The sequence below is a fragment of the Ochlerotatus camptorhynchus genome, unplaced genomic scaffold (genome assembly GCF_037179485.1).
Source record: "Ochlerotatus camptorhynchus isolate MF236.1 unplaced genomic scaffold, CSIRO-AGI_Acam_v1.1 ptg000391l, whole genome shotgun sequence".
Classification (NCBI taxonomy): domain Eukaryota; kingdom Metazoa; phylum Arthropoda; class Insecta; order Diptera; family Culicidae; genus Ochlerotatus; species Ochlerotatus camptorhynchus.
In genome coordinates this window covers 2,133,564-2,158,276 of record NW_027040878.1, presented here as the reverse complement: position 1 = coordinate 2,158,276, position 24,713 = coordinate 2,133,564, and the positions used below count along the sequence as shown (strand labels likewise).

General features: G+C 42.3%; 1 protein-coding gene and 1 pseudogene across 2 annotated transcripts in view; one reads left to right on the top strand and one right to left on the bottom strand.

Annotated features, from left to right (window-relative positions):
* Window positions 1-2,306: 2,306 nt before the first annotated feature.
* Window positions 2,307-4,692, bottom strand: LOC135710533 (uncharacterized; annotated as a pseudogene).
* An 8,306-nt stretch (window positions 4,693-12,998) lies between these two features.
* Window positions 12,999-24,713, top strand: part of Dh44-R1 (Diuretic hormone 44 receptor 1) — a 145,024-nt gene continuing 133,309 nt past the window's right edge. For both annotated transcript variants that reach the window (XR_010518425.1, XM_065233161.1), the window contains exons 1-4: window positions 12,999-13,080; window positions 22,701-22,884; window positions 22,975-23,068; window positions 23,489-23,588. Coding sequence is in view for 1 of the 2 variants with exons in the window: in XM_065233161.1 (XP_065089233.1) it covers window positions 22,772-22,884; window positions 22,975-23,068; window positions 23,489-23,588 (307 nt within the window). In the remaining variant the exon portion in view is untranslated. The remainder of the gene's footprint in view (window positions 13,081-22,700; window positions 22,885-22,974; window positions 23,069-23,488; window positions 23,589-24,713) is intronic.

Here is a 24,713-nt window from a genome sequence, read left to right as displayed (position 1 = left end):
AAAGCGCGGGCTGTGCTTAACAGGACGGAAATTAGATCAAAAACCCTATTCAGTTTCTTTGCTTGATTACAGTGCAGTAAATTTATTTCATTATAGTCACTTCGTATGACTCGACCTATCCGATGATGAGCCTGACGATGCAGACAAGCGTGTGGAGCATCGCTCACGACGAGGAACTCAAAATGTTGTAACCCCAGAATTATCCCAGGCTCTTGATGCAGCAAAAGTCAGCACAGATTCTGCCACAGTTATTCTGGCAGCAGCTGCAAAATCGTTTGGGGTTGATCTAGGGAATACTAACATCAACCGTTCCACTATGCATCGATTGCGATTGCGACCGGTCTGAATCGTCCTTGAAATTGATGGAGAATTTCAGTCCCGATGAAATCCTTACAGTTCACTGGGACGGTAAAGTGGTGAGTTCTTTGATAGGAAAGGAACTGGTCGATCACCAAGCAGTACTTGTGACAGGAAAAAGCACGACACAGCTTCTTGGCGTTCCATTTGTTGAAAGAGGGACAGGAAAAGCCATCGGAGAAGCTGTTGTGGAATTGATTAAAGCTTGGAACTTAACTGATCGAATTAAAGCTATGTCCTTTGACACCCCCAGTGTCAATACAGGTATTTATCATATCTTATGCTTAAGTCGTTACTTTCCTTTTTTGCTACTTAATGATTTTCAAACACGGTTACTAATTAAAGGCTGGAAGAACGGTGCAGCTTCGTGGATAGAGCGCCAACTTGAGGCGAACCTTCTATGGCTACCCTGTAGGCACCATATTTTAGAGCTAGCCCTAGAAAGTGTCATCCATACCATCATGGGGCCGACAAGCGGACCCGACATTATTATATTCAAGCAATTTCAAAGCCACTGGAAGTCAATAGATAAGGAAAATACGAAGTTCTGCTGACATACGAATTACCACATTTTTTGAGAAATCGCATAACTCAAGTTGCAAGCTTCGCGGAACACAACATCATTGTGAGTATTTTATCTTAACTCATATGATAAGAAAATGATATTATTTCAATGAAATTTCGTAGCTTGGACAGCCGAGGGATGATTACCGTGAGTTTCTGGAACTTACAATCATTTTTTTGGGCAAAGTTCCTCCAAGAGGAATTTATTTCCGTGAACCGGGACCTGGATGGCACGGGCTATCTACAGTCTAAAGATGTATCTCTTCAGGGCGCAGTTTCATCTCCACAAAGACCCGGCCGGATTGCTTGTAGTATGCGCTTTCATAGTTGGAGTGTATGTGGAAGCGTGGTTTTCCGCACCTTTCGCTGCATCTGCTCCTCGCAGTGATCTCAAGTTTATAGCGGATCTTAAGGAGTTCGAAAGTTTCAATCCAGATGCTGCTGGGGCTGCGCAAAGAAAATTTTCAGGCCATTTCTGGTATCTAAGTGAAGAACTAATTGGTCTCTCTGTGTTTGACACTGGCTTATCTTCCAAAGAACAAGAGAAGCTTGTCCAATCCATTCGAACAAGGCAAGGCAATGATGATCCGACAAAGAAACGGAATATTCTTCTCACTGAGTTGAGTACAATTTCGCTGGACCAGCTGACAACTACCAATACTGTTGAATTTTTTAGAGTATTGGGGACTGATATCAGCTTCTTCGATGAACCAGTAAGTTAATGGAGTACTAATAAGGAATACCAAAAAGGAGAAGAAATCGTTACTCGGTTTCAAGAGGTAAACGACCACGCAGAGAGAGCAATCAAATTGATGCAGGATCAGGGTTCAGCAAAGTCATTTTCAATTGAAAATCGTCAAGCTAACAACCATCACTTTCAATTGAAAATCATTATGTCTTCTCTTCGAGCAGATTCCCTTCAACATCAACAAAACCCCTTTCGATCAGTTTTCATGCTGTTTGTTTTTGCATAGTTTGTGTTCATAACGTTTTTCACTGTCAAATGAACTTATAGGCGTTTTGAAATGAAGCACTCCTTACCGAATTCACGCGGTTTGTTTTGATTTTTGACATATCACTCGGTTCATTTCAGCGCATGCATACACGCTATTTCAAAACTACCCAAATTTGGGTAGAATCCACCCAGATCGGTCAAAACTGAACCTACCCAAAAATGAGTAAACTGTGTTGGGAGAGACAAGTTGACAAATGAACAGCATCGACATGAATCCGATCGACGGATTGGATGGAAAGCGATTTTTTTTCTCACAAATAAATTATTTGAGGAATTTCTTTTCTCGTCCAAAATAAATTTATTTTACTTTTTAATCATCAGTAAGTTAAAAATAAGTAATAATAAAAAAAAATACAGAAAGAAATTGAATTCACTGGTTTTCATCTTTCCAGTTACACATTGTAGGCAAAATTTTGTCGAATACTTCCTTGTTGAGCTTCACTAACAACAATTTCTGCAGAGTGTCTTCCCCAAGTGTCGATCGTGTGTTTGTTAGAATCAGGGCCAAAGCACTGAACGCTCGCTCAACCGACACTTGATTGGACGGTGTGGCCAGCACGACGGAAACCACCGCACTGAGTTCAGGGTGGGTTCCCTTACGGTCCATCAAAAATCTCCAGACATCAAAATTGAAGCTTCGTCTTGGTTCAACTTCCACTGCCTTCAGTTGCTGCATGAAACCAGTTTCTTCACCAGCAACTATGGTTACCGTTGAGCTTCCAAAAAGTTGAGTGATGAAGATATCGTTTTCGTCTTCCAGAGAAATAGATGATGGCGGATCACAAGAGGTTTTGGATTTTGGGGAACGAATATCATGGATCCTGTTCCAGGTCTCTACGATGTAAGCTTAAAATAAATCAATAAATAAATAATTATAATTCAATGCATACGAGTGTAGGTGGAGAGAGATAGCGGGTGGGGTGCAATGGGACTTTCTTTCAATAAAGTAAAGTGGGTGTTAGGTTGATGTGGTGGTAGATAGGGTGGGAGGTAGATAGAGTGGGAGTTACAGTGGGTGGTAAATAGAGTGAGAGGTTAAAACCAAGAAGATTCGAGCTTCTATAAGGTGATCTCAAGTACATGTCCAAAGTAAACAGCCATATATCCTTTGATTTTTTCCATTTGAAAGTGGATTCCGATATCATATTTGCTGTCTCTGCTGCCTTTACCTACCCCGCTTCCCTCTATCCCACAAACTGAGTACTTGAGAACACCTCTTATAAGCTAGACTCATCTTGGTAGATAAAGTAGAAGGTAGATAGAATGAGTTGTAGATAGAATTAGTGCTAAATAGAATGAATGCTAGATAGAGTAGGAGGTAAATACAATGGGAGTTAGACTGTGAGATAGAGAGAGAGAAAGAGATAGATAGAGAGATAGATAGATAGATCTCGAGGTAGATAGACCGGGAGATAAATAATGTGCGAGGTGATACAATGGGGGTGGATAGAATGGATGGTAGATTAAGTGGGAGGAAAATAATATAGTTGGTAGATAGAGTTGGAGGTAGATACAATGGGAGATAGATAGCTAAGGAGGTGGATAGAGTGGAAGGTACAGTGACAGATAGATAGACCATGGGAGATAGATAAAGTGGTAGGTATATAGAATCGGAAGTATAGCTTTCTCCCAAGTTCCCATTGAGTTCAACCCACCGCTTTTTCTCGGCGGGTGTTCAAGCAATCGCTTTGATTTTCTGCGAGTGACTAGATCTTCATTGACACGTATCACATGCAGATCAGATTAACTGATTGAAAATCCGGCAAAAATAGCGGTGGGTACAACTCAGAGGGTAACGCGTTCTTCGGATGATAGCTGTAGAAAGAGTGGGTGGTAGAGTGCCAGGTAGATAGAGTGGGAAGTAGAGAAAAAAAGATATATGAAAATTGTATGTCTTACTTGAATCTCCTCTTTTTCCTCGTTGCTAAATAGCTTTGAACCTGCGTAGTTCAATCGCGGATCTAGATAAAGGGTCATTTTAAAAGCCCTTGAGTTTTTCAAGTTCCGCAAACGGTTATTCACACTAACAACCAGCACACCAGCGAAAGGATTCGGCTCGGTTTGTTTGACCTTTTGAGTGGCAATAATCCACTGCAGGTAGAAATCAGATAACGATACATGCTCGGCTTGCATGTCTTTTGTTAATACGTACAACGGTTTGAAAGCTTGCTCGTACTTTTCGGCGAATTCCCAACTGTCAGACATATCTATAACAAAATCGGCAATTATTTAAGGAAATGAAAGGACACTTTAAACATTACTCAATTCCTGAAACTGCTCTGCAAGTTGATCAAAAAATGGCCGCTGCATACATAAATTCCACCCCAACGCGTTTGCCCCCAGACCGGAGGATAGGTAGCGCCATATAGCTCAAAAAACGTTGTGTATTTTACCGACCTGCATTTTTTGGCCACTTTCGTCAGTTTCTGCACTTCTTCGTTGGATTTGTTTACTACGTCCAAAATAGCTAACTGTAACGTATGCACTGCACAGCGAACAAGATTCAGATGCTCCTGCAGTTGGTCACTCAACGCCGCTGTAAGCAACTCCTGCTGTTTTCCATCCTCTTCTTCAGTCGTTATGTTGACTCCATTCGGATCGTCGGTGGCATCGTATACTGTGAGGAAGTTTGCTTCGAACTCCTGCTTCAACTGCCGCACAGCAGCCAGCATGTTGGCACCGTTGTCACACGTTACAGAAAAAATCTGATCAACAGTCAAGCCGTAGCTTTGGATCACCATCATGATCTGATCCTTTAAAAAAGCCGCGGTCTGTCCCTCTTTGACTTCGATGACCCCTGGAGGTTAAACGTAAAAATGACCATTACGTAGGGTAACAGGGTTTAATTCGGCTTAATGTTCCTATTTTGGACCTCACTGAAAGCAAGTTGTTTAAATCCTAGGTTTTGTGTTAAACCCAAAATAGGAGCATACGCTGAGATAAAATCCCTTAACCCTTTGTGATAATGCGTATGTTACAAACCCAGTGTTCGCGTGGCAATTTTATCGTCGATTGCATACCTGGCCAAAATGGCCAGTACGTGCCTGTTGTGACGTGCCGCAGAATCAACTATTAACGAGACTAAGACTCCCTGCATCTCGCTGGCGATCGCATCCTTCACCATCTCCGCACTGACTGTCACATGGCCCTTCAATATGCGGGTATCCATCGACATGCCTACCGCTGCTGTAAGAGGATCAAAAAGCTGGCGCATAACTTCCCATTCCAAGCAGGATACGGGAAGATTATGGTTTGCGACCAGCTTTACTGATACTTCAACAATCAGTCGCTTGTCAATGGCGCATGGCCGTTTCGTGACAATCCTCGGCTTTTTAGCCGACGGTTCTCCTTCCTTTTGCAACCCTTCGCTGTTGGCCTTTTCCGTGTGGCGTGTTCGGAAATGTCGAACAAAATTGTTTATATCCAACTTTCGCTGTATATAGGTGCACCCACTACCGCTATCGATGTTACAGATGGCTTTAGCGCCATCACGCGTAATGAACTTAGCGGCCTTTTCTGCTAGCGTAACACCATCACTACGTTTTTTCTCGCATTTTTGTGGAGTCGAGGATGGTCCTGGACAATCCATTTTTTCGGTTCACCGATACAAAGTAATAAATAGGAAAGAAGGAACGACGCGACGCGTGACAAGTCGATTCAGCACCGAATTGAAGTGAAACCAAAGCAAATCGAAGGAGGCAGATTTCGAGTCGTTCATTACGTCAATTGAAACAAGTTTTTGCTTCAAATGAAATGAACTCATGAACTTGAAGAACGAAAATAACTGATAGACAAGTCTTGTTTGACAGAAAACACGTTCATCGTGACTCGATAACAAGATGCAGAATGAAATACACGAAAACGATCCTGCTCGAAACGAAACGATTGCGTGAAAAATTCATTTTCCTTTCTATGTTTCGAAAATGATGGACCCTGTGCAGGATTATAACAGAAATGTGACAAAAAAAGAAGAAGACTTCCAGAATCTGCTGTTAAATGTGGAAGATTTGCGGAAGAAGCTTCCAAATAAACAAAAGACAACACTACAAAACTTTGTTAATAAGTAAAATAAATTAATTGGACTGCCTTCATTACTTTGCTTTAATCCACTTTTGAACTAACGACTATATTGAACTAAAACACATTAAATGGAAAACATATCACTTAAAAACTACACAAAAATAATTAATATGCATATACACTATGTTTTGAAAAAGTTGCTTACACCAAATGAGATCAATCTGACGTTCCATTATCTGTTTGAGGAATACCCACAAACGACGTATTTTTACCTATAACGCATACACTACGGAAGCGTGCTTGCCGTGGCATGGGGGGTCTCCTACACTACCATTCATTTAGAGCCGATGAGCGACCTCTAAACGTTAACGTACGAACTTCAAATTTTTATATGTTTGTTTTCTAACCAAAACGAACGTTTAAAAAGGTTGAATTTACAAATTGGTCGAATTTTAGAAAATAAGGGACGACCTAATGCTCACTCATCAGTGCAAGAGCAACTAAAGGATGCCCGCAAGGAGGCGTGTTATCACCTCTATTGTAGTCTTTAATAGTCGATGATCTTCTCAAAAATGTAATAGCCCAAGGCTTCGACATAGTTGGCTTCGCAGATGATATAGTCGTAATTGTACGTGGCAAATATGATTGTATTATCGCTAACAGAATGTAAATTGCCTTAAATTTTGTCTCATCATGGTTGGGAAGGATTGAACATTAATCCTTCTAAAATTACTATTGTGCCATTTACGCGAAGGAAGAAATTTTCATTGGACAACATAAGATTGAAAGGCACACTGATTGAACTTTCTAATGATGTCAAATATCTTGAAGTAATCCTTGATAGAGTAAACTTAATTGGAGCATGCATCTAGAGCAGGCAATAAACAACGCTACTAATGCTCTATGAATATGCAAAAGAACAGTGGGGACTGAAACCGAAAATGATCCATTGGATTTACTCGGCAATTGTAAAACCCAGGGTTACTTATGGTGCATTGGTCAAAAGATAGAATGTTACTCAGAGACAGTTAGAAAAAATTCCAAAAGTGCATTGATAAGTACACCATCGAAAGCATTGGATGCTTTGCTTTATATGCTACCATTGCATCAATGTGTACATTTAGAAGCCGAAAAAAGTGCTCTAAGGATTACAAGGTTAAAACTCTTTGAAGGAGACCTCAGAGGACATCTTAGGATTCTAAAAACTGTTAGTATCAACTCTCTGCAGCTCGGAGATTATAACCAGCCTTTGCTCCGGTGGAGTAAGTCGTACGATGGGTCTTTCCAGGTTGAGCCTCAATCGGTTCTATCGGCTGCTAGTTCAACGCTTATCGACGGTTTCGCTTTACATGGCCTCACGCAGATCAATGGTGTAGGAACGCTCGCTTTCTAGACCTTGTTCTGTCTAACGAAGCTGCAACTCTGGCATGCACCGTTTCGGAAGCCATGCTTTAGACGTCCTGATGAACCTCCCAGCGCCAGTCGTTTTTGAGGATTGTTCCGAAAATAATCTTACACTGGATTTCCGTCGAGCCTACTATGTTGCGGTTAGTGCTGCTATTTCCGGTATCGATTGGCGACCATTAGTATTAGCTGGATTTGTACCTATTACCCGCACCACACCAAAGCCACCGTGGTCTAACGGTTACTTTCATCGAAAGTGAAACGGTATAGAGCTAAATCGCTACGAAGATACTGCCAAAATCGTTCGTACATTACGAAGCAGGAGTTCAACCGCACAAGTAACGACTTTAGGAAATGCAACAGATCCCTGTATCGACGATACGTCTTCCGTACGCAATCATTTCTTCGCAGAGATCCAAAGCGTTTCTGGTCGTTTGTAAACTCTAAAAAGAACGAAGTCGGTTTGCCATTGTCAGTTCATCTCGGTGAGCAAACCGCTGAATCTGAACCGGAGAAATGCCGCCTTTTTGCTCAACATTTCATGAGTTTGTTCAATGAATCTTCGGCCTCACCAAATCAAGTCACGATTGCTATAAGCGATTCTTCAACAGATGCATTTGAGCTCCGCCCGTTTCACATCAGTGAACATACCGTCAATCTAGCTCTTCAAAGGTTGAAATTCTCGTTTGCTGCCGGGCCATACGGCATTCCTGCTTCCGCTCTTAAGCTGTGTTCGGAGTCGTTGCTCACTCCCTTGGTGAAGTTATTTAATCTGTCACTACAGGAGAGTAAATTTTCTGAGGTGTGCAAATTTTCGTATTTGTTCCCCGTCCACAAGAAAGGTGATAAAAAGAATGTCCAGAATTACAGAGGCATCACATCACTATGTTGCTGCTCCAAAGTGGTTGTCTCCAGAACCACTGGGGTTGCACCCGCGAATTTGCTTGCCTTTGCTGGGCAGCACGAAGAGGTGGGAAATCCTCCGCCCTGAATGCCGGGGTTTTGTCCTTCTTGTTGCTTGCCGCCTGCTTTCGGATGCGTTTGAATTCTTTGCATTTGAAGCACTGTCTGTCGGAACCTTGATGTGCACCACCACAGTTGCCGCATTTTAACGCCACGACTCTATCCTCAAGGCTGTCAGAAGTGGCGTGTTCGTGTGCACAGTTGCTGCAGCGCGGCTTGAAGTTGCAGTTGCGGGTACCGTGTCGCTCGCACTGCGTTACGTCACGATGGCCGCCACGGTATGGCTCCCACCTTACAATGATGGAGTAGATCGAGCGGATGGCTTGCTGCGCATTGAGCGTCACCGTCCCTTTCTGTAAGTGCACCAGGTAAAGACAATCCGGGTACGTCTTCACGTTTTCGTCTCTCCATGTCATTCGGAAGACAGCGATTGGGGCCAGCTTTTGCCGGTTCTTGATTTTGGCTTCTACCATCTTGGGGTCGAAGTTTGATAGACCCCTGATGACTACCTTGAAGGGCTTCTCACTGGGGATGTCATGCGTGAAGAATTTCACCTTGGAATCCTTCAGATATTTCACAGGCACCTCGTACTCCGCTTTCGTACGGAGCATCACCTTGGTGCCGATCCTGCCGAGCTTAAACTCATCTGCAACGCCCAGCGATGAGAGATCGAAAATCAGCGTGTTGATTGGCACTTGTTTCACCACCAGTGGAGGAAGCTTCATTTTTACTGAACTCGGGCTGGTAGCAGTTTCGTTGTCGACGGCGTCACCGAAATCACCAATGACGCTGACGTTCGTCGCGGTGGCACCGCTTTCGCTAGGAGCCTGCTCCGGGAGCGCTGTCTTCCCATCACACGAAGCGACCGACACTACTGACGACACGATTAAACTGCGAATATTTGGAACAAACTAGAAACTTTCGAACAACTCAACAGAGTGAGCAAAAACCGATCTGTGTTCTGATCACATTCACTGAATTACAATCTGTTCACACCAGACCAAGCCGTGCTCCGACCAGCATTGGATTGGATTGTTGTGAAAGAAAAACTGGCGCTACTTGACTCTTTCACACTAGTGCAAGTCGATTCCGACTGGATTACGGCGCACAGTGGTGCCAATGGTATCAAAACACGCACTTTTTTATTTACGCTGAAATAATTGCAACCTGGGTTATTTCTAGTGACTAAAAAAATGACTCGGGATCAAAATCAGACCACCTCAAAGGCACCGAACAAAATTATTTTGTATCTCATCATATTAAAAAAAAGATTTTGCATTACTGGATAAATCATTAATTTTCTTTACCATAAGAAGGAGTGTTGTAAATTGAGAAACTTCTCAGAAGACACCTAGTACCTTTAATCAATCATTTCAGCGTAAATAAAAAAGCGCGTGTTTTGATACCCTTGGCACCACTGTGCGGCTGCCCAGTCATGCTGCCTATTGCGGGAAGCCTTTCCTCCGGACGATGTGGGTGCATTCGCCGTCGTTTTTGTATTGGTGCGATGCGTGCTCATACGTCGTGTCCGACGCTTATCCGTCCGTTGCTCGAAAGTAAATGACGAAGAAAACGATTTGGCAAGCGTTTCTATTATCGCTGCTTTTCTCCACCCTTCCATTCATTGGTTAAATGGTGAGCGGTCAACCGAGCGGTGAGCTCGCTCATGTGAGCATGCGCAATGTGTCGTGTGTTCGATTTGCGCTCTATCGTTACATCCGTGTTGGGGATTTTTTGTTACCTGCCTGAATTTTGATTTTTTTTAATGTGATCCCCAGTATAGAAATTTAAGACGTAGTCCTATGTCAAAACAATTGAACAAATTTTACCAAACTTTCTTGTTCTATGATTACCATCAATCATACTGTCATTGGTAGAAAGGTACAGTAGCAGCACCCCCCTTACCCGTGTCTCCTCGAGATCGTTAAGTTGACGATAACAGGAGTACATACAGCGGTAGAGGTAACAACAGCTACAATTTTCAAACCTATCGACTAGATGTTTACGTCACATGACAACTTCAGTGTGAAACAATCGATAGAACCATAGAGGTAACTCTAAGACCACTGGGTCCCGAAGAAAATCATTATTATTTTTGGCTCACTCAGTACCAGAACAACGGTCCCAAGCAGTCCCAAGCTATTTCACTCACCCCTGCATGTTCTGCATGAATCCACACACCCCTGATGTTATCTGTCAAACTTTCATAGCGAATCAAAACAAACATAGTGTAGTAATAGAATTTCAACTAGAATAGGGTACGTTAATCGTTTGCTTGGGACCAATAGGCTACTAAAGTGGTGAGCCAATTTAAAATCGTTAGTTTCGTATTGATTGTTGATAGAACTGTCTCCGCACATCGAAGGTACGTTAGCAAATCGTCGATCATCTCTTTGGCCAATGGTGGCGGGAGAGATACCCCTCACCATTCCTCCCCAACACACAGTGGGACGAATTAAAAAAAATTGGACATGGCTATTTGCGACGAAACTATTGAGTATAGCTTTTTGTTGTTTTCTAGAATGTTTCTTTATTTTTTAAGTACTTTATTTATGTAGTAAAAAATTTTGGTTAAGGACGGTATACACTCAGATAAAAAAAAAGTAACTTTTTTATGTCTTGTTAAATTTGATGAACACCTATGGAAACATTGAAGATGCAGTCTTTTTTAAGAAACTTTGTCTAGAGTGTAAACTTTCTTTCTCTCAAGTGGACAAAGCTATAGGGTAAAAATGGACTACAAACGGTAGTACTCCCTTAAAAAACGATTTTTCACAATAACTGTTTTCTTTGAATTTTCTCGTTTTTTTAAATATTCTACAAAGTTGTAAGTGCTTTAAAAATGCACATTTTTGCACGGAACAGTAAGTCGCTATCTCTTTGTTGAAAGGATTTACGCCAGTTTTTACAATTTTGTTTACACTATGTTTAAGGATGTGTACCTTGTAGGTTAGCAGGTATTAGCAGCTAATGACAACGTCATTTCATTCAGAAACTTATACCCTACTGTATCATATTCAATTCATAGGGGGATCCAAGGGGATGCTTAATAAATTTTCAAAAAATGTACCTCAATGTTTTGTTACGTTTTGCTTTTCATGAAGATTTTTCCAAGTATTTACATACATGAAGACAAAAAGCGTGTTGCTTACTGTTAATTATGGCAAAAGAAATCATTATTGTTAACATTTGCACTAGCTATCAATATTAAATGGCAATACAGCAGGTGGTAACACATTTATTTGAACTTAATTGCGTTTAATCCCGTAATTGATGTTGACACTAACGAATCCTGGAATTTTCCTGATTCACGGCGCAGACATTATAAGAGCTTCTATTCTTCCTGTTGGTACTCTACCAGAAGAACCTCAAGAATGCCGAAATAAGGACATCAAAAACTTTCGAGAACATCAGGCAAGGAAATGTTCACGGTACATATATGTGCTTTTTTATATTTTCTAATCATATTTAAGCTTTATGTTTTGTTGTTGTATTCAACAATGTAGCCACAAATCAATACATTTTCAGCCGACTGATGGTGTCTTCAGACCCATTGACTTCATCAATGCGAAAGATTCCAAGAAGGAAAAGCATTCCATTCAGAGGAGATGCATTGAAGTTTTTGAAAGAACCGAGTATTTTAAAGAACAAGATGCCATGTTCATCCAGCGATGAAGATTGGGAGGAGAACGATCAACTGCAATAAAAATTGTAACCAAACAGAAATCAAAAGAGTTTGAATAAATGTTTTATCACCTGCTTAATTGCCATTTACTTTTGATAGCTAGTGCAAATGTTCACCATAATGATTTCTTTTGTCATAATAAACAGTAAGCAACACGTTTTTTGCCTTCATGTTTGTACATACTTGGAAAAATCTTCATGAATACCGCAAAACGTAACAAAACATTGAGGTACATTTTTTGAATATTTATTAAGCATCCCCTTGGATCCCCCAATGAATTGTATATGAAACAGTAGGATATAAGTTGCTGAATGAAATGACATTGTCATTAGCTGCTAATACCTGCTAACCTGCAAGGTACACCCCCTTAAAGATAGTGAAAAAAAATTGTAAAAACTGGCGTAAATCCTTTCAACAAAGAGATAGCTGGGATAGTTTTTTTTTTATCTGAGTGTATACCCTCCTTAACCAAATTTTTTCACTACATAAATAAAGAACTTAAAAAATAAAGAAACATTCTAGAAGACAACAAAAAGCTATACTCAATAGTTTCGTTGCAAATAGCCATATCCCCATTTTTTTTAATTCGTCCCACTGCGCAACAGGAGAGTTTGGTAAAGGACATGATTAACTCGTGCCTTCCTCAAAATTGACCTTTGTTCGCATGAATATTAGACCAAATGATCATCAGGCCGAATGGTATTCAGGCTGAATGGTTTTCGGCTTACCCAGACTTAAATAAATGTTGATAAGCTTCCAGATACAGATAAGAATTGTAAAGCAAGCACCCTTATAGTTTCAAAATTTCAACTGGTATAACGGAAATAATAACTTCCTATGCTTCAGAGTGGTGTACACAAAACCACTTCTTTCATTTGCTTCTTATATTATAAAAATACTAACAAACATGTTCAGACACTGACAGTATTTTCCCTTCTCCCATTTCAGACGCCATACGATGGCTGCCCGGTCAACTTCGATAGCATCCTGTGCTGGCCGAAAACGCCCCGCAGTACCTGGGCAGTGCTTCCATGCTTCAAGGAGTTCAAGGGCGTTTATTATGATTCACTTCGTAAGTACTGCTAACGATACAACCATGTAACTAAAAGTTTCCAAGCTCCTAATTGTTTCAACTTTTAACCTCAAGCAAATGTACGTTCCCCTCCAGGGTGGGGCACAACAATGACTTTTCTTCACTTCCGGTTGCTGCATTCATCTCGAAACGTATCTAAGCCAAGGCAAAAAGTCCCCATTCAAAATAATTCTATTCAATTTGTTGCGGAAAGTTTTCACTATAGTCTGAATTTTTTCCCGGACAACGCTTGTGGAATTACCTCTCCTCTCCTCACCTATTACCCCGCTTTGGTGTTCACTTATGCCACACTCATCTGGGATCGGAAAGTTTTGCCCAAAGCTTTATCATGTTATTAAATTCACGAATTTTTAATGTGCTGTGGCTTCGCCGGTACACTTTGCTGCCGGTCGATTGCCGCTCTCTAGTGAAGTTGCATCGTATGACAATTTCGACTTTGCTACACACAGACTCACGGTGTTCAACTCTCCGCGTGTTGTCGTCGTCGTCGCCGCGCGCCGTAAAAGTTTCATATTTGACAGGGATGACTAGATGGTTGCAGCTGTTACCGGCAACGAGGAGGTCCCTTGACGGTGCGATGGGTTGATGGTGAGGTAATTTGAAAATCATGTGAAACAATGTTTTAATCAATGCTGGAATTTTTAACGTCAACGAAAGTATGTTTCCCAGTCTGAGTGCGAAGCCTGTTACACAGCACGACTGTCCCCGACACCAGCACGCAGTTGAGTTTAGAGTTGATAGCAATATTTCCGCTGGCAGTTTTTTTTATATAACCTAAAATTCCCTTACCGCTTGGGCGGCAATCAAAAACGCGATTACCATTAATAAGTGCAATCGTGAAATTAAATTATTTCAGCAGTGCCTTTTTCCTCCCCAACCAGCGACGCTGACGTGTCATCACAGTGGAAAACTGAATTTATGAAAGCGAGAAACCAGCAGCAAAACTAACACTCATAAACACAATGTACATTCGGCACTCAACGTGACTGACGGTCATTTTGTCATGATAATTACTTGACCCCCTTCTCGCGCATGTAGTGAAGAGTTGCAGGCGATGACAGTAGCTGCAACTGGATCCCGTGGTAATTTTTGTTTTTCTTGGCGTGAAAAAAATAACGCTCAAGAGATAATGGTTCGTGGAGTATCAGAGAAGAGGCTGCATTCAACGGTTTTAATTGAATTGAGTGCCCCGGAAAACGGCGCCGGTGGTGTAGTGGTAAGCGTGATTACCTCTCACCCCAGCAGGCCTGGGTTCAAACCCAGTCGGCGCCGCCGGGATGTTCTGAGGCATAATATCTCTGATCACGCCTTCCTTCGGATGGGAAGTAAAGCCGTTGGTCCCCGGTTCATAAGTTGATGGGTCGATAGGTAGGGTCCAGGTGTGGGAGCTGCCTTCCTGGCACGTCGGTAGCATTGGTGCTCAGCACGGAAAACAAGATCGACGGAAAAAAAAACAAACCAAAGGAGTGCCCGGAGAGGCATTTGTATTCGGTAATTGTCGATATCACGAAAAACTCAGCGGAGTCAATCATGAAACAATAAGCATGGATGGCAAGGTGGATGATGTGACGAGAAAATATTTACTTGATGAAAAGGGATCCTCTGTGATTCTGAGCTTATCGGTGTGTATCAAAATAAATCAAAATAATATACATAATATGATTAGTATGTTTACTATAAGCTCTATAATAATGAATCCAGGATGCCGGTTGCGCCGGATTGGGGATCGGATGCATTGTTTGCGGGAGCGGATGCGTATCTTCGGGGGAGCGATTGAGATTTGTTTTTATCGTTCCCTTTGGCCAGAGGCATGACCTCGATCGCGTGAAGCATGTTCTCGGGGTTTTTACGGTTGAGTGTCTGCGAGTGGTCCATTATGATTTTTTTTTTTGACGTAGGGCTACGTCTGTGATTTCTATATGGGAATACACTTTGTGAAAATCAAAAATGGAACATGTAACAAGATAATGAAAGATTTTGAACGTTAATAACTCAGCTGGTCCAGTACCAATTTCAATAATTTTATCACCAATCGATCAGAAATATTTTCATTTTTCAAAATGTCACTATTGAAAATTTCACGAATGTACAACTGTTGCTATGATAATTACACAGATTTCAAAGTTAAATTTCATCCGATCTCACCAAACGGTGTTTATGCAATCACCGCGTGGTGAGTGGTGGTGCTCTCCGGTACACAACGGAAGGCTGCCTACAAGCAGCGAGCTGCAGTCCACATAAGCATCCATAGAAGGAGGAAGAAGCCGCACTGCTATTGATTGGAATCAGTAGCTCTTCGTGAGTCGCTGTGGACCATCTATGCCAAGCGCATTATACTATAGAGTATAAACAGAGAGAACCCTGCTCAAATTCGAACGATGCAAATTTTCCACCGTTGATGTTCAATTAAAATTGCGAGAAGATTGGAGGATTGGTGCCGATTTCCTTTTTTTTTTCATTTTTCACCAGATATTTTCAATATAGCTTGCTTCTCCTATCATCAGAATTGTGCATGTTTTCCACCAAATAAAACTTGTCTCTATTTTCAGATTTTTCATCATAAATTTTCAAAAAAGCAGCTTCCCTCCAATCATCAGAATGGTGCAAATTTTACACCAGAAATTATTATTAAAATTTGTTTCTCTATTCAGCAAATTTAAGACCAAAAATTTTCCCTAAAGCTTGCCCATCCGTTCACCAGAACGGTGTAGCTTTTCCACCAGAAATTTTAATAAAGCTTGTGCGTTCATTTACCAGACAAATTTTCTATTCATTTCATTTATCAGAACGATGCAATTTTTGCACCAGAAAAATTAATAAACCTTGCTTTTACATTCACCACAGTGTTGCGAACTTTCCACCAGAAATTTTCAGTTAAATGTGCACCTCTAAATTTTAAGCACGATTCAATTTTAGAACCAGAGTTATTCATTTTGATTAGTCCTTCCATGCACCACCTTGATAATATAGTTACACCAGAAATATTCTATAAAAAGCTTTTTCTTCGATTTATCACCACGAAGGTGAATTTTTTTAACCTTAAATTTACCCTTTTCTTGTAACCCTCCATGATCCTAAATCCGATCGACGTTGTTCATTTGTCAACATTCGCGTTAACATTGTGTCCGCTAAAAGTTATTTTTAATTCGTTTGACTGTAGTTTTTAATCGTTTTTTCAACGTTGACGTATTATCTGGACCTGCTTTCATCGCTAAATTGTGGAGTTGATTTGTGAATTTGCTGTTTTGGACGATTCCGAAGGATTTAATTTTCAACCACATTCCTGTATTCGGGCTAACGCTATCATTTGTTGCTGTTCACTGAGTTTTTGTTCGCTGTAAGGATGGAGAAAAAACAATGCGGAGAATGCCAGTTGGAAATCAACGAAATCGAGCCGTTGCGCTGCGGTTTTTGTGAGGTTTACTTCCACATCAGCATGCAATGTTGTGGTTTCAACCTCAGTCGTGCGAGCAAAGACCTATTCTCGCAAGGCAAGGCTGTATTCGTTTGTTCAAATTGCCGGGATAAAATGAATGGCAGAAGTGTGAAACAGTATTTTACTGATGAGCTCACACACGACACGACTCCGTCACCTGATGGCTTACCGGCTCAGGTTCAACAACTGTTCAACTTGGTGGAATCACTGAGTGATAAAGTTGACAAGTGCATTTCCATGGATATTCCTGCTGAGCGACCATCGAATCGATCAAGGAAGGGAAATGCCTGGCCCAGACTTGGTGTTAAACGTCGTCGTGGTAATGAAGGTGGACCGATTGGCACTTCTTCTGTGCGTGGGACCAATGCAATTGATCTCAGTGACTTGTCTGTACCGTGTCTAACACCACCGATCTCCCCTCCAAAGTTCTGGCTCTACCTGTCCGGATTACACCCGTTAATAACTGCTGAGGACATTCAAAAAATTACTTCTCGCTGCTTGGATCTAACAACACCTGCTGACGTCGTGCGTCTCGTTCCCAAGGAAGTGGATATGACGAAGCTGACTTTCATTTCCTTCAAAGTTGGCTTGGATCCATCGCTGACAGAACTAGCTCTCGACGCTTCTACGTGGCCTGATGGGATATTATTCCGTGAATTCACCGACTACTCAAAAACCAGTCTGGATCCAACGGCAATCCACTGACAAATACTTAATACCCTGGACAGACTATGGCTTATATCATGTAATATAGGCTGTCTTGCAATGAGCACTCATACATAGGATTTCCAGTGAAAACTAGATGTATGAGTGCTCATTGCAAGACAGCCTATATTACATGATATAAGCCATAGTCTGTACGGGGAATAAGGCTCTATCATGTGGACGGTGGAAACCCTAGGGTTAGCACCATTATCAATAATCATTCTTTGTGACATTCTGTGGACGGTGAAAACCCTAGGGTTTCCACCAGAGGTGAGTATCTGTACCATTCACCAAATATTCCCGCGCCAAATATTTCCATGTTGCAGCACACGACCCGTGACGCTAGTCGTTTATGGGTTTATTACCAAAACGTACGTGGACTGCGTACCAAGATCGACGACTTTTACTGCAACGTCCTGGAGTGCAATTTTGACGTCATCATTTTAATCGAGACGGGGCTTAACGAGGCTATCAATTCGACGCAGCTTTTCGGAAGCAACTACAATGTATACCGATGTGACCGAAGCCATATAAACAGCAGCAAATCTCGTTTCGGAGGGGTTCTAATTGCCGTACATCACCGTTTCATCAGTAGCAGTGTCATTGCAACGAGCGGAGAAACGATAGAACAAGTGTGTGTATCGACGAGGATTGGATCCAAGCGACTATTGCTGTGTGCAATTTACGTTCCTCCAGACAAGAGCAAGGATCTCAGCGTTTTGAATGGGCATATTGAATCGATCCAAGAGCTTTGTAACAGCGGCTCTGACAGCGATTGCTTGCTGGTATGCGGTGACTACAATCAACCTGGGATATCCTGGAGTTGGGCTGATGGCGAGATTCGACCTGTGAACTCTGTTCCTTTACCAGTTGCTAGCTCATTCTTGATTGATGGCATGGATTTCCACAACCTGCATCAGAGAAATCTCGAGCGCAACCACTTAGGACGCATCCTGGATTTGTTCTTTTGCCATACGGACTTTCCTGTGGAAATCTCGAGATCTGTTTCACCACTCTTGCCAGTTGATCTTCATCATCCGCCACCAGTCATCTGCTTACCATCTCTAGTTGATGACGGAGCACTGCTGCTGAATGCGAGTGATGAGCTTGCGTTAGAATACAGCAAGATTGATTTCGATGTTCTAATGGACTTCCTTTCCGTCACTGACTGGGATCTTCTTTTCGATGGACTGAATGCTGATGAAATGGCTGAAACGTTGTGTGCTGTGCTAAATAATTGGATGGATACAAACGTACCGATTCGTCTGCCTGCTGTTTCTCCTGCGTGGAGCACCGCTTTGCTACGAAAACTAAACGAAAAAGAAATGCTTCGCAACGTAGACTTCGGCGATACCGTTCCCTGGCAAATAAGCGTAGTTTTCACTTGGCGTGTAACGAGTACCGTAATCTAAACTCTTCGCTCTACAAATCGTACGTTTTACGAGTGCAAACTAATTTAAGGCGAAACCCCAAGAGCTTTTGGAGCTATGTTAACTCGAAGAGGAAAAATTCAACAATGCCTGCAAGCGTTCTTTTCAATGACGTTGAATCGTCGATAGGCGGGGAGAAATGTGAGCTTTTTGCTGCTCATTTTTCGTCGGTTTTTGCCGCTGAATCCATCACCTCGACTGAACTTGTCTCGGCTGTTTCGGATGTGCCTTCAAACCTTGTTGACATAAACACTTTTGAAATAACGCCCGTTATGGTAACTAATGCCGCCAAGAAAATGAAATGTACCTTCTCGCCTGGACCAGATGGCATTCCTTCTGCAGTGTATGTATTGTCGTACCATTGGAGCGCTTGTTGAACCGCTTTGCAGAATCTTCAACAAATCTTTTGTAGAGTCGAAATTTCCTGCAATCTGGAAAGAGTCATTTATGGTTCCGGTAAAGGGTGTCCACGATGAAATTGCCACACTATGAAATTGCTCTAACTTTTTAACCGTTGGGTAGAATTTAATGAAAATTTGGGTGGATTTAGTTCATAGTGCATTATTTACATCCTGCAAGTTTTAAAGTCCTGTGATCAAAACTCGCGGAAATGGAGTCGAAAGAACAGCTCGTGCGTGATAAAATCTTGCGCATTCATCTCGAGAACAAGGATCTCTCGCATCGTTCCATCGCTAAAACGTTGGGAATCGTGAATTCCACGGTGTCGCGAGTGATTAAGCGGTTCGAGGAACGGTTGACCACCGATCGGAAGCCCAGAAGTGAAGGAAAAAGTATTCCGTACAACACCAAAAATCACAACCGCGTAGTTGGGGCCTTCAACCGAAATCCGAACGCCTCCGTTAGGGATGTGGCTAAGAAGCTGCACCTAAGCCGAAGTTTTGTCCAGAAGGCCAAAACTAAGGCTGGGCTTCGAACGTTCAAGGTACAAAAGGCCCCTAATCGCGACGAGAAGCAGAACAAGTCCGCCAAAACCCGTGCCAGAAAGTTGTACCTCAACATGCTGACGAAAGTTGAATGCTGCATCATGGACGACGAAACATATGTGAAGGCCGACTTCAAACAGATCCCCGGCAACCTGTTTTTCACGGCCAAGGATAAGTTCAGCGTTCCGGAGCATGTCCGCACTCAGAAGATGTCCAAATTTGCGAAGAAATTCCTGGTTTGGCAAGCCATCTGCACGTGCGGGAAGCGGAGTGCACCTTTCGTGACCCAGGACACGATGAACGGACAGGTGTACATAAAAGAGTGCCTCCAGAAGCGGCTGCTTCCTCTCCAGAAGGCCCACAACGTCCCAACAATCTTCTGGCCGGATTTGGCCTCATGCCACTACTCCAAGGACGTGCTGAAGTGGTATGCGGACAATAAGGTCAATTTCGTGCCGAAAATGCTCAACCCTCCCAACACTCCGGAGCTCCGCCCCATCGAGAAGTACTGGGCGATTATGAAGCAGCACCTTCTTAAAGGTAGGTAGGTCTTCCTAAGGTAGTGAATACAGTCGAGGAACTGAAGAAAGTATGGGTTTACATGCAAAAAACGGTTGATTCTGATCTAAAAGCAGCATTTGATACGATCAACCATGGCATTATGTTGGCAAAGCTATCCAAACTCGGTGCGTCGGACCGTTTGACGTCGTGGTTGTGCTCCTACTTGACTGACAGGTCTCTGCGAGTGAAACTCGATTCCAGTACTTCCTCGTATTTCACGAACTCGTCAGGTGTACCACAGGGTAGCAATCTTGGCCCGTTGCTGTTTGTGTTGTACATCAACGACGCACTTCTTCTACTTTTAGATGGCTGTAAGCTTGCGTATGCCGATGACCTAAAGCTGTACTTCGTGGTGCGGACTGCTGAGGATTGCATTCGTCTTCAATCGGTATTGGATCTGTTCGTTGATTGGTGTCGTCGGAATAAGCTTACCCTCAGCATTCCTAAATGTATGGTAATGTCGTATTACTGCATCAGGCAGCCGATTGTTTTTGACTATGCCATCAACGGTGTGGTTCTTCAAAGAACCGACCAGTTCAGCGATCTTGGTGTTCTACTGGACCATAAGTTGACGTTCAACCTCCACCGCTCTGCTCTGATCACAAAGGCGAATCGCCAGCTAGGTTTTGTGTCGAAAATATCGAAGGACTTCATTGACCCACACTGCCTGAAAGCTCCCTATTGCTCACTTGTGCGACCAATCCTGGAAAATGCCTCCTTGGTCTGGTTTCCTCATCAGTTGACCTGGAGCTTGAGGATCGAAAGTGTTCAGCGCAAGTTTATCAGGATAGCATTACGTAATCTACCATGGCGTGATCCGCAAAATCTCCCGCCGTATTCTGATCGCTGCAATCTGCTGAGCTTGAATACTCTGGAATGCCGACGGAAAAATCAGCAAGCAGTTTTTGTTGCCAAGCTATTGAATGGTGAGGTCGACTGCTCGAGGCTTCTCTCGCTGTTGGATATCCGAGTACCACCGAGAACATTACGAAGTGGCACCCTTCTCCAACCGCGGTACCATCGAACGGCGTTCGGTTACAACGAACCACTAACAACACTTGAATTGTTTTAGCTTTAAGGTTGTTTCATGTAGACAATAGTCCGATGAATAAAATTAAATAATAATAATAATAATAATAATAATAATGATCAACCTTGAAAAAATAATTACACCATAAATTTTTTGTATTCACCAATGTGGTGCAATTTTTTGACCAAAAAATTTCATTGAAGTTTGTCCCTTCATGCACCTTTGTGATGCAATTTTCAGGCACCATCTCAAAGGAATTGACGCAATAAAAGGGTTTCAATTTTACCTTCAAATCAAGTTATCAAGAAATCTAGAATTTTTTATCATAACTTTGTAAATTTGGAATTTAAAATCGTATTTATAAAAGGTGAGGCAATTGTCCCACCTTGCCCCACCCTGTGCTTGCCAGTGGTGCAGCTCCACTTGGTTGTTTGAGTGAGATCATTCCTTTTTATTTATTTATACAGTAACCCCTCCCTATCGTTAGGACATCAATTCAGTTTATCGCTTACCAAATCAAACCCTGCTGCAAACCCTACCCTCTTACCCAACATCCCAGAGACTCCTCGTGAAAGTGCAGAGGATTTCTCGGCTTTATTCGGCACATTCCTACCCATTCCTTTCTTGACCTGCGTTCGGGCGCGGCCGGTGCTGGTATTGCCTAGTTTGAGATCACCAGTTTTTACACATTGAGGATGATTGCTAGTCCCAAGCATCGTCTATTGGTTCTCTGTGTAATTACAGCTGATCTGGCAATAACAGAGTAGCAACCCTGGGCGGTCAATCATGCTCATGCTCATGCTGTTTTATTTGGTAAATTTAGAAACTATCCTTGTTCTAGTAGTTCTCACTTCGAAATGTAGGTGACGAAAGCTCGGGAAAGTTTCACTGCAAGACGCCAATTGTAATGTTGGAGAATTCATAACAACGCCGTCTGTGTATGTTTTGCCGCATCGACTGCTTTGTAAATGCCTTAATTAATGCATTAAGCAACACAACCACAAGCCTTTCTTTGCACAATGAATCCTGCATAAATTTTAATAGACTCATCACCATAAATTTATTCCATAATTCCCAAAAAGCAACACATAATTTAATTGCTCTGCAGCGGAGAAGCAACATTGTATTGATTGCCGTTGCCATCAATTAAGCCTATCGATATGAGCCAAATCTATTATTATACTCGATATTGTCGAGTAATAAATATTCATTTTTGCATCGTTTAAACCTGTTCCAACAGATTGAATGGCATATCCCGACTCCGATTAATCTCACATGTGCAGCATTTCAATTTAAACCCAGTCAGTTGGTTATTAAAACAATTCATTTGGACCTGTTGATAAATCGAATACCACCATGGGGTCCTGTTGAAAGCAGTTGAACAAAAAATAATGCACTCACTCACACCTCACACGTAACACCTAGGTACCTGCATCACTGCGGGTGCAATAATTAAACGCCTTTTTTCTCATTTTCATTATCCCTCATTCCAGAGAACGTCACCCGCTATTGCCACGCCGACGGCAAGTGGGACAACTACAGTCACTACACGGCCTGCCATCACATGACCGAACCACCGCCGGACATAGTCGAGGTCACGTCGATCATCTACTACTCCGGATATATTGTTAGCCTAGTTGCGTTAAGTCTCGCTGTGATAGTTTTCATCTACTTCAAGTAAGTTTTTCACATAATGACGACAACAGCGGAAAATGGGGAAAACGACGCTAATCTACTTGGGATTTTCTCTTGTCTCCTTTTCCATAGGGATTTACGTTGCTTGCGTAATACGATTCATGCAAATCTGTTCATTACCTACATCCTGTCCGCCCTGATGTGGATGGTCATTCTGACGCTGCAGGTGAGTTGCAAAATCCAGCAATAATTAGTCTCGATGTGGTAGGGGTTGCTATGCCGTGAACCCTTTGTAATTTATGGTGAGCTCACTAAACAAATTGCATTGGAGATCTGCAAAAGCTTCGATTCCTTATCCTTTGTTCAAAGAGCACTAAGTTGACATTTTAAGTTCCATCTATACCTACTACTCATTTATATCCCGCAGAATCAGTTGAAGCAAACAATACGCTTAGACGGGTTCTTTTTATATTGAAACAGAAACCAATCATTCCAATAGAATGCACACATCAAACGGAATCGAATAACTACTACTACTAGCACTGACTGCCACTAGCTCGTATATAACCTGTCCACTGCAAATATTGTTTAATCTGTTCTTTTCTTCTTTTCCATTCCATCGAATCCACCACCCTGCGGGGGACAGCTCTCTGGCGGTGCAAACAGTGGCACGACTAGTTGTGTAATCTTCGTTACCCTGCTGCACTACTTCACGCTTACCAACTTCTTCTGGATGCTGGTCGAAGGTAAGTCGGCACTGAATGTCCGATTGGGCAGGGTTAAGACTCTTGTTGTGGTTTCTGTTTTTCTCCAATTTCCGACCTCCGGGCCCATCCGACAACATGAGGTGGAAAACCACAAATGCTCCTCTCCTAACCAACATCATCCGAGCACAGCTTTGCTTTCAAGGCGATGGTAGGTGGGTTTTCGGTTTCGGTGGGATTCATTTTGTAATTCGTCCAGGACTTTCATCCGGTGCGGATGGCGATGGGCAATGTGTCTGGTCCGTAGCCAGGTTAATGGAACGACAAATTGAACTAATAAGTGTGTGGGAAACGACAGCTCTGTTGCAACTCCGTCACGTCACTGTGGTTGAACTGGCAGTGTCGTCATCGTCATCGTGTCGAGATGTGGTTTAGGAATCCTAGGATCATCGTGTTATTACGGTTGAAAAAGCATGACTTGCATAGTACCTGGCGAAGATGCTGCACTGTCTGCGGTGATTAGATGATGGCTGTGTTTTGTAGATCATAAATACTAATTTGTTAGTTGGTAAATGGACTGGAAAATGACAATCAAGTTTTGTTCTACATTAATCGCATGGAATCCGAGACACAGTCATTTAAGATTTTTGACATTTGACTCGATATATTGCTGCATTCCAGATTTTGGCCACAATTTTTCGAAACCAAAATATGAAAATTAATTGTTTACTTGTTCCTCTGTCCTCATCCGGAGTCATGTTTGACAGCTTCATTTAATTTCATCTTGTCGAAATGAAATCGATATAACTGTGAAACATGTGTTCATTTCATCTATCATTTGCTTTCATTTTGGAAATTAGTGACGGAAAAACGTAGAAGAAGAAAGTGGTGGCAGGTATACCCAAAACAAGTTGGCTGTGAACAACTTTATCGGGCATTCACGAACGCTCCATGTTGAGAAGGCTACGATTGAGGGTTTGTTTCGGCAACAAAAACCCCCCGCCAAAAAGCCAAGGGGTTATCTCAAAACGACCCTCGGCGGTTGACCAGCAATGCCTAACGGAATCAAAGGTAAAGCTAATTTCTTATCACAACTTCCCCCGGTCGTGTTTCGAATGAAAGGAATGAAAGAGCTTCTGGAGCCCCCTGGAAGAAAGCGATGGGTTT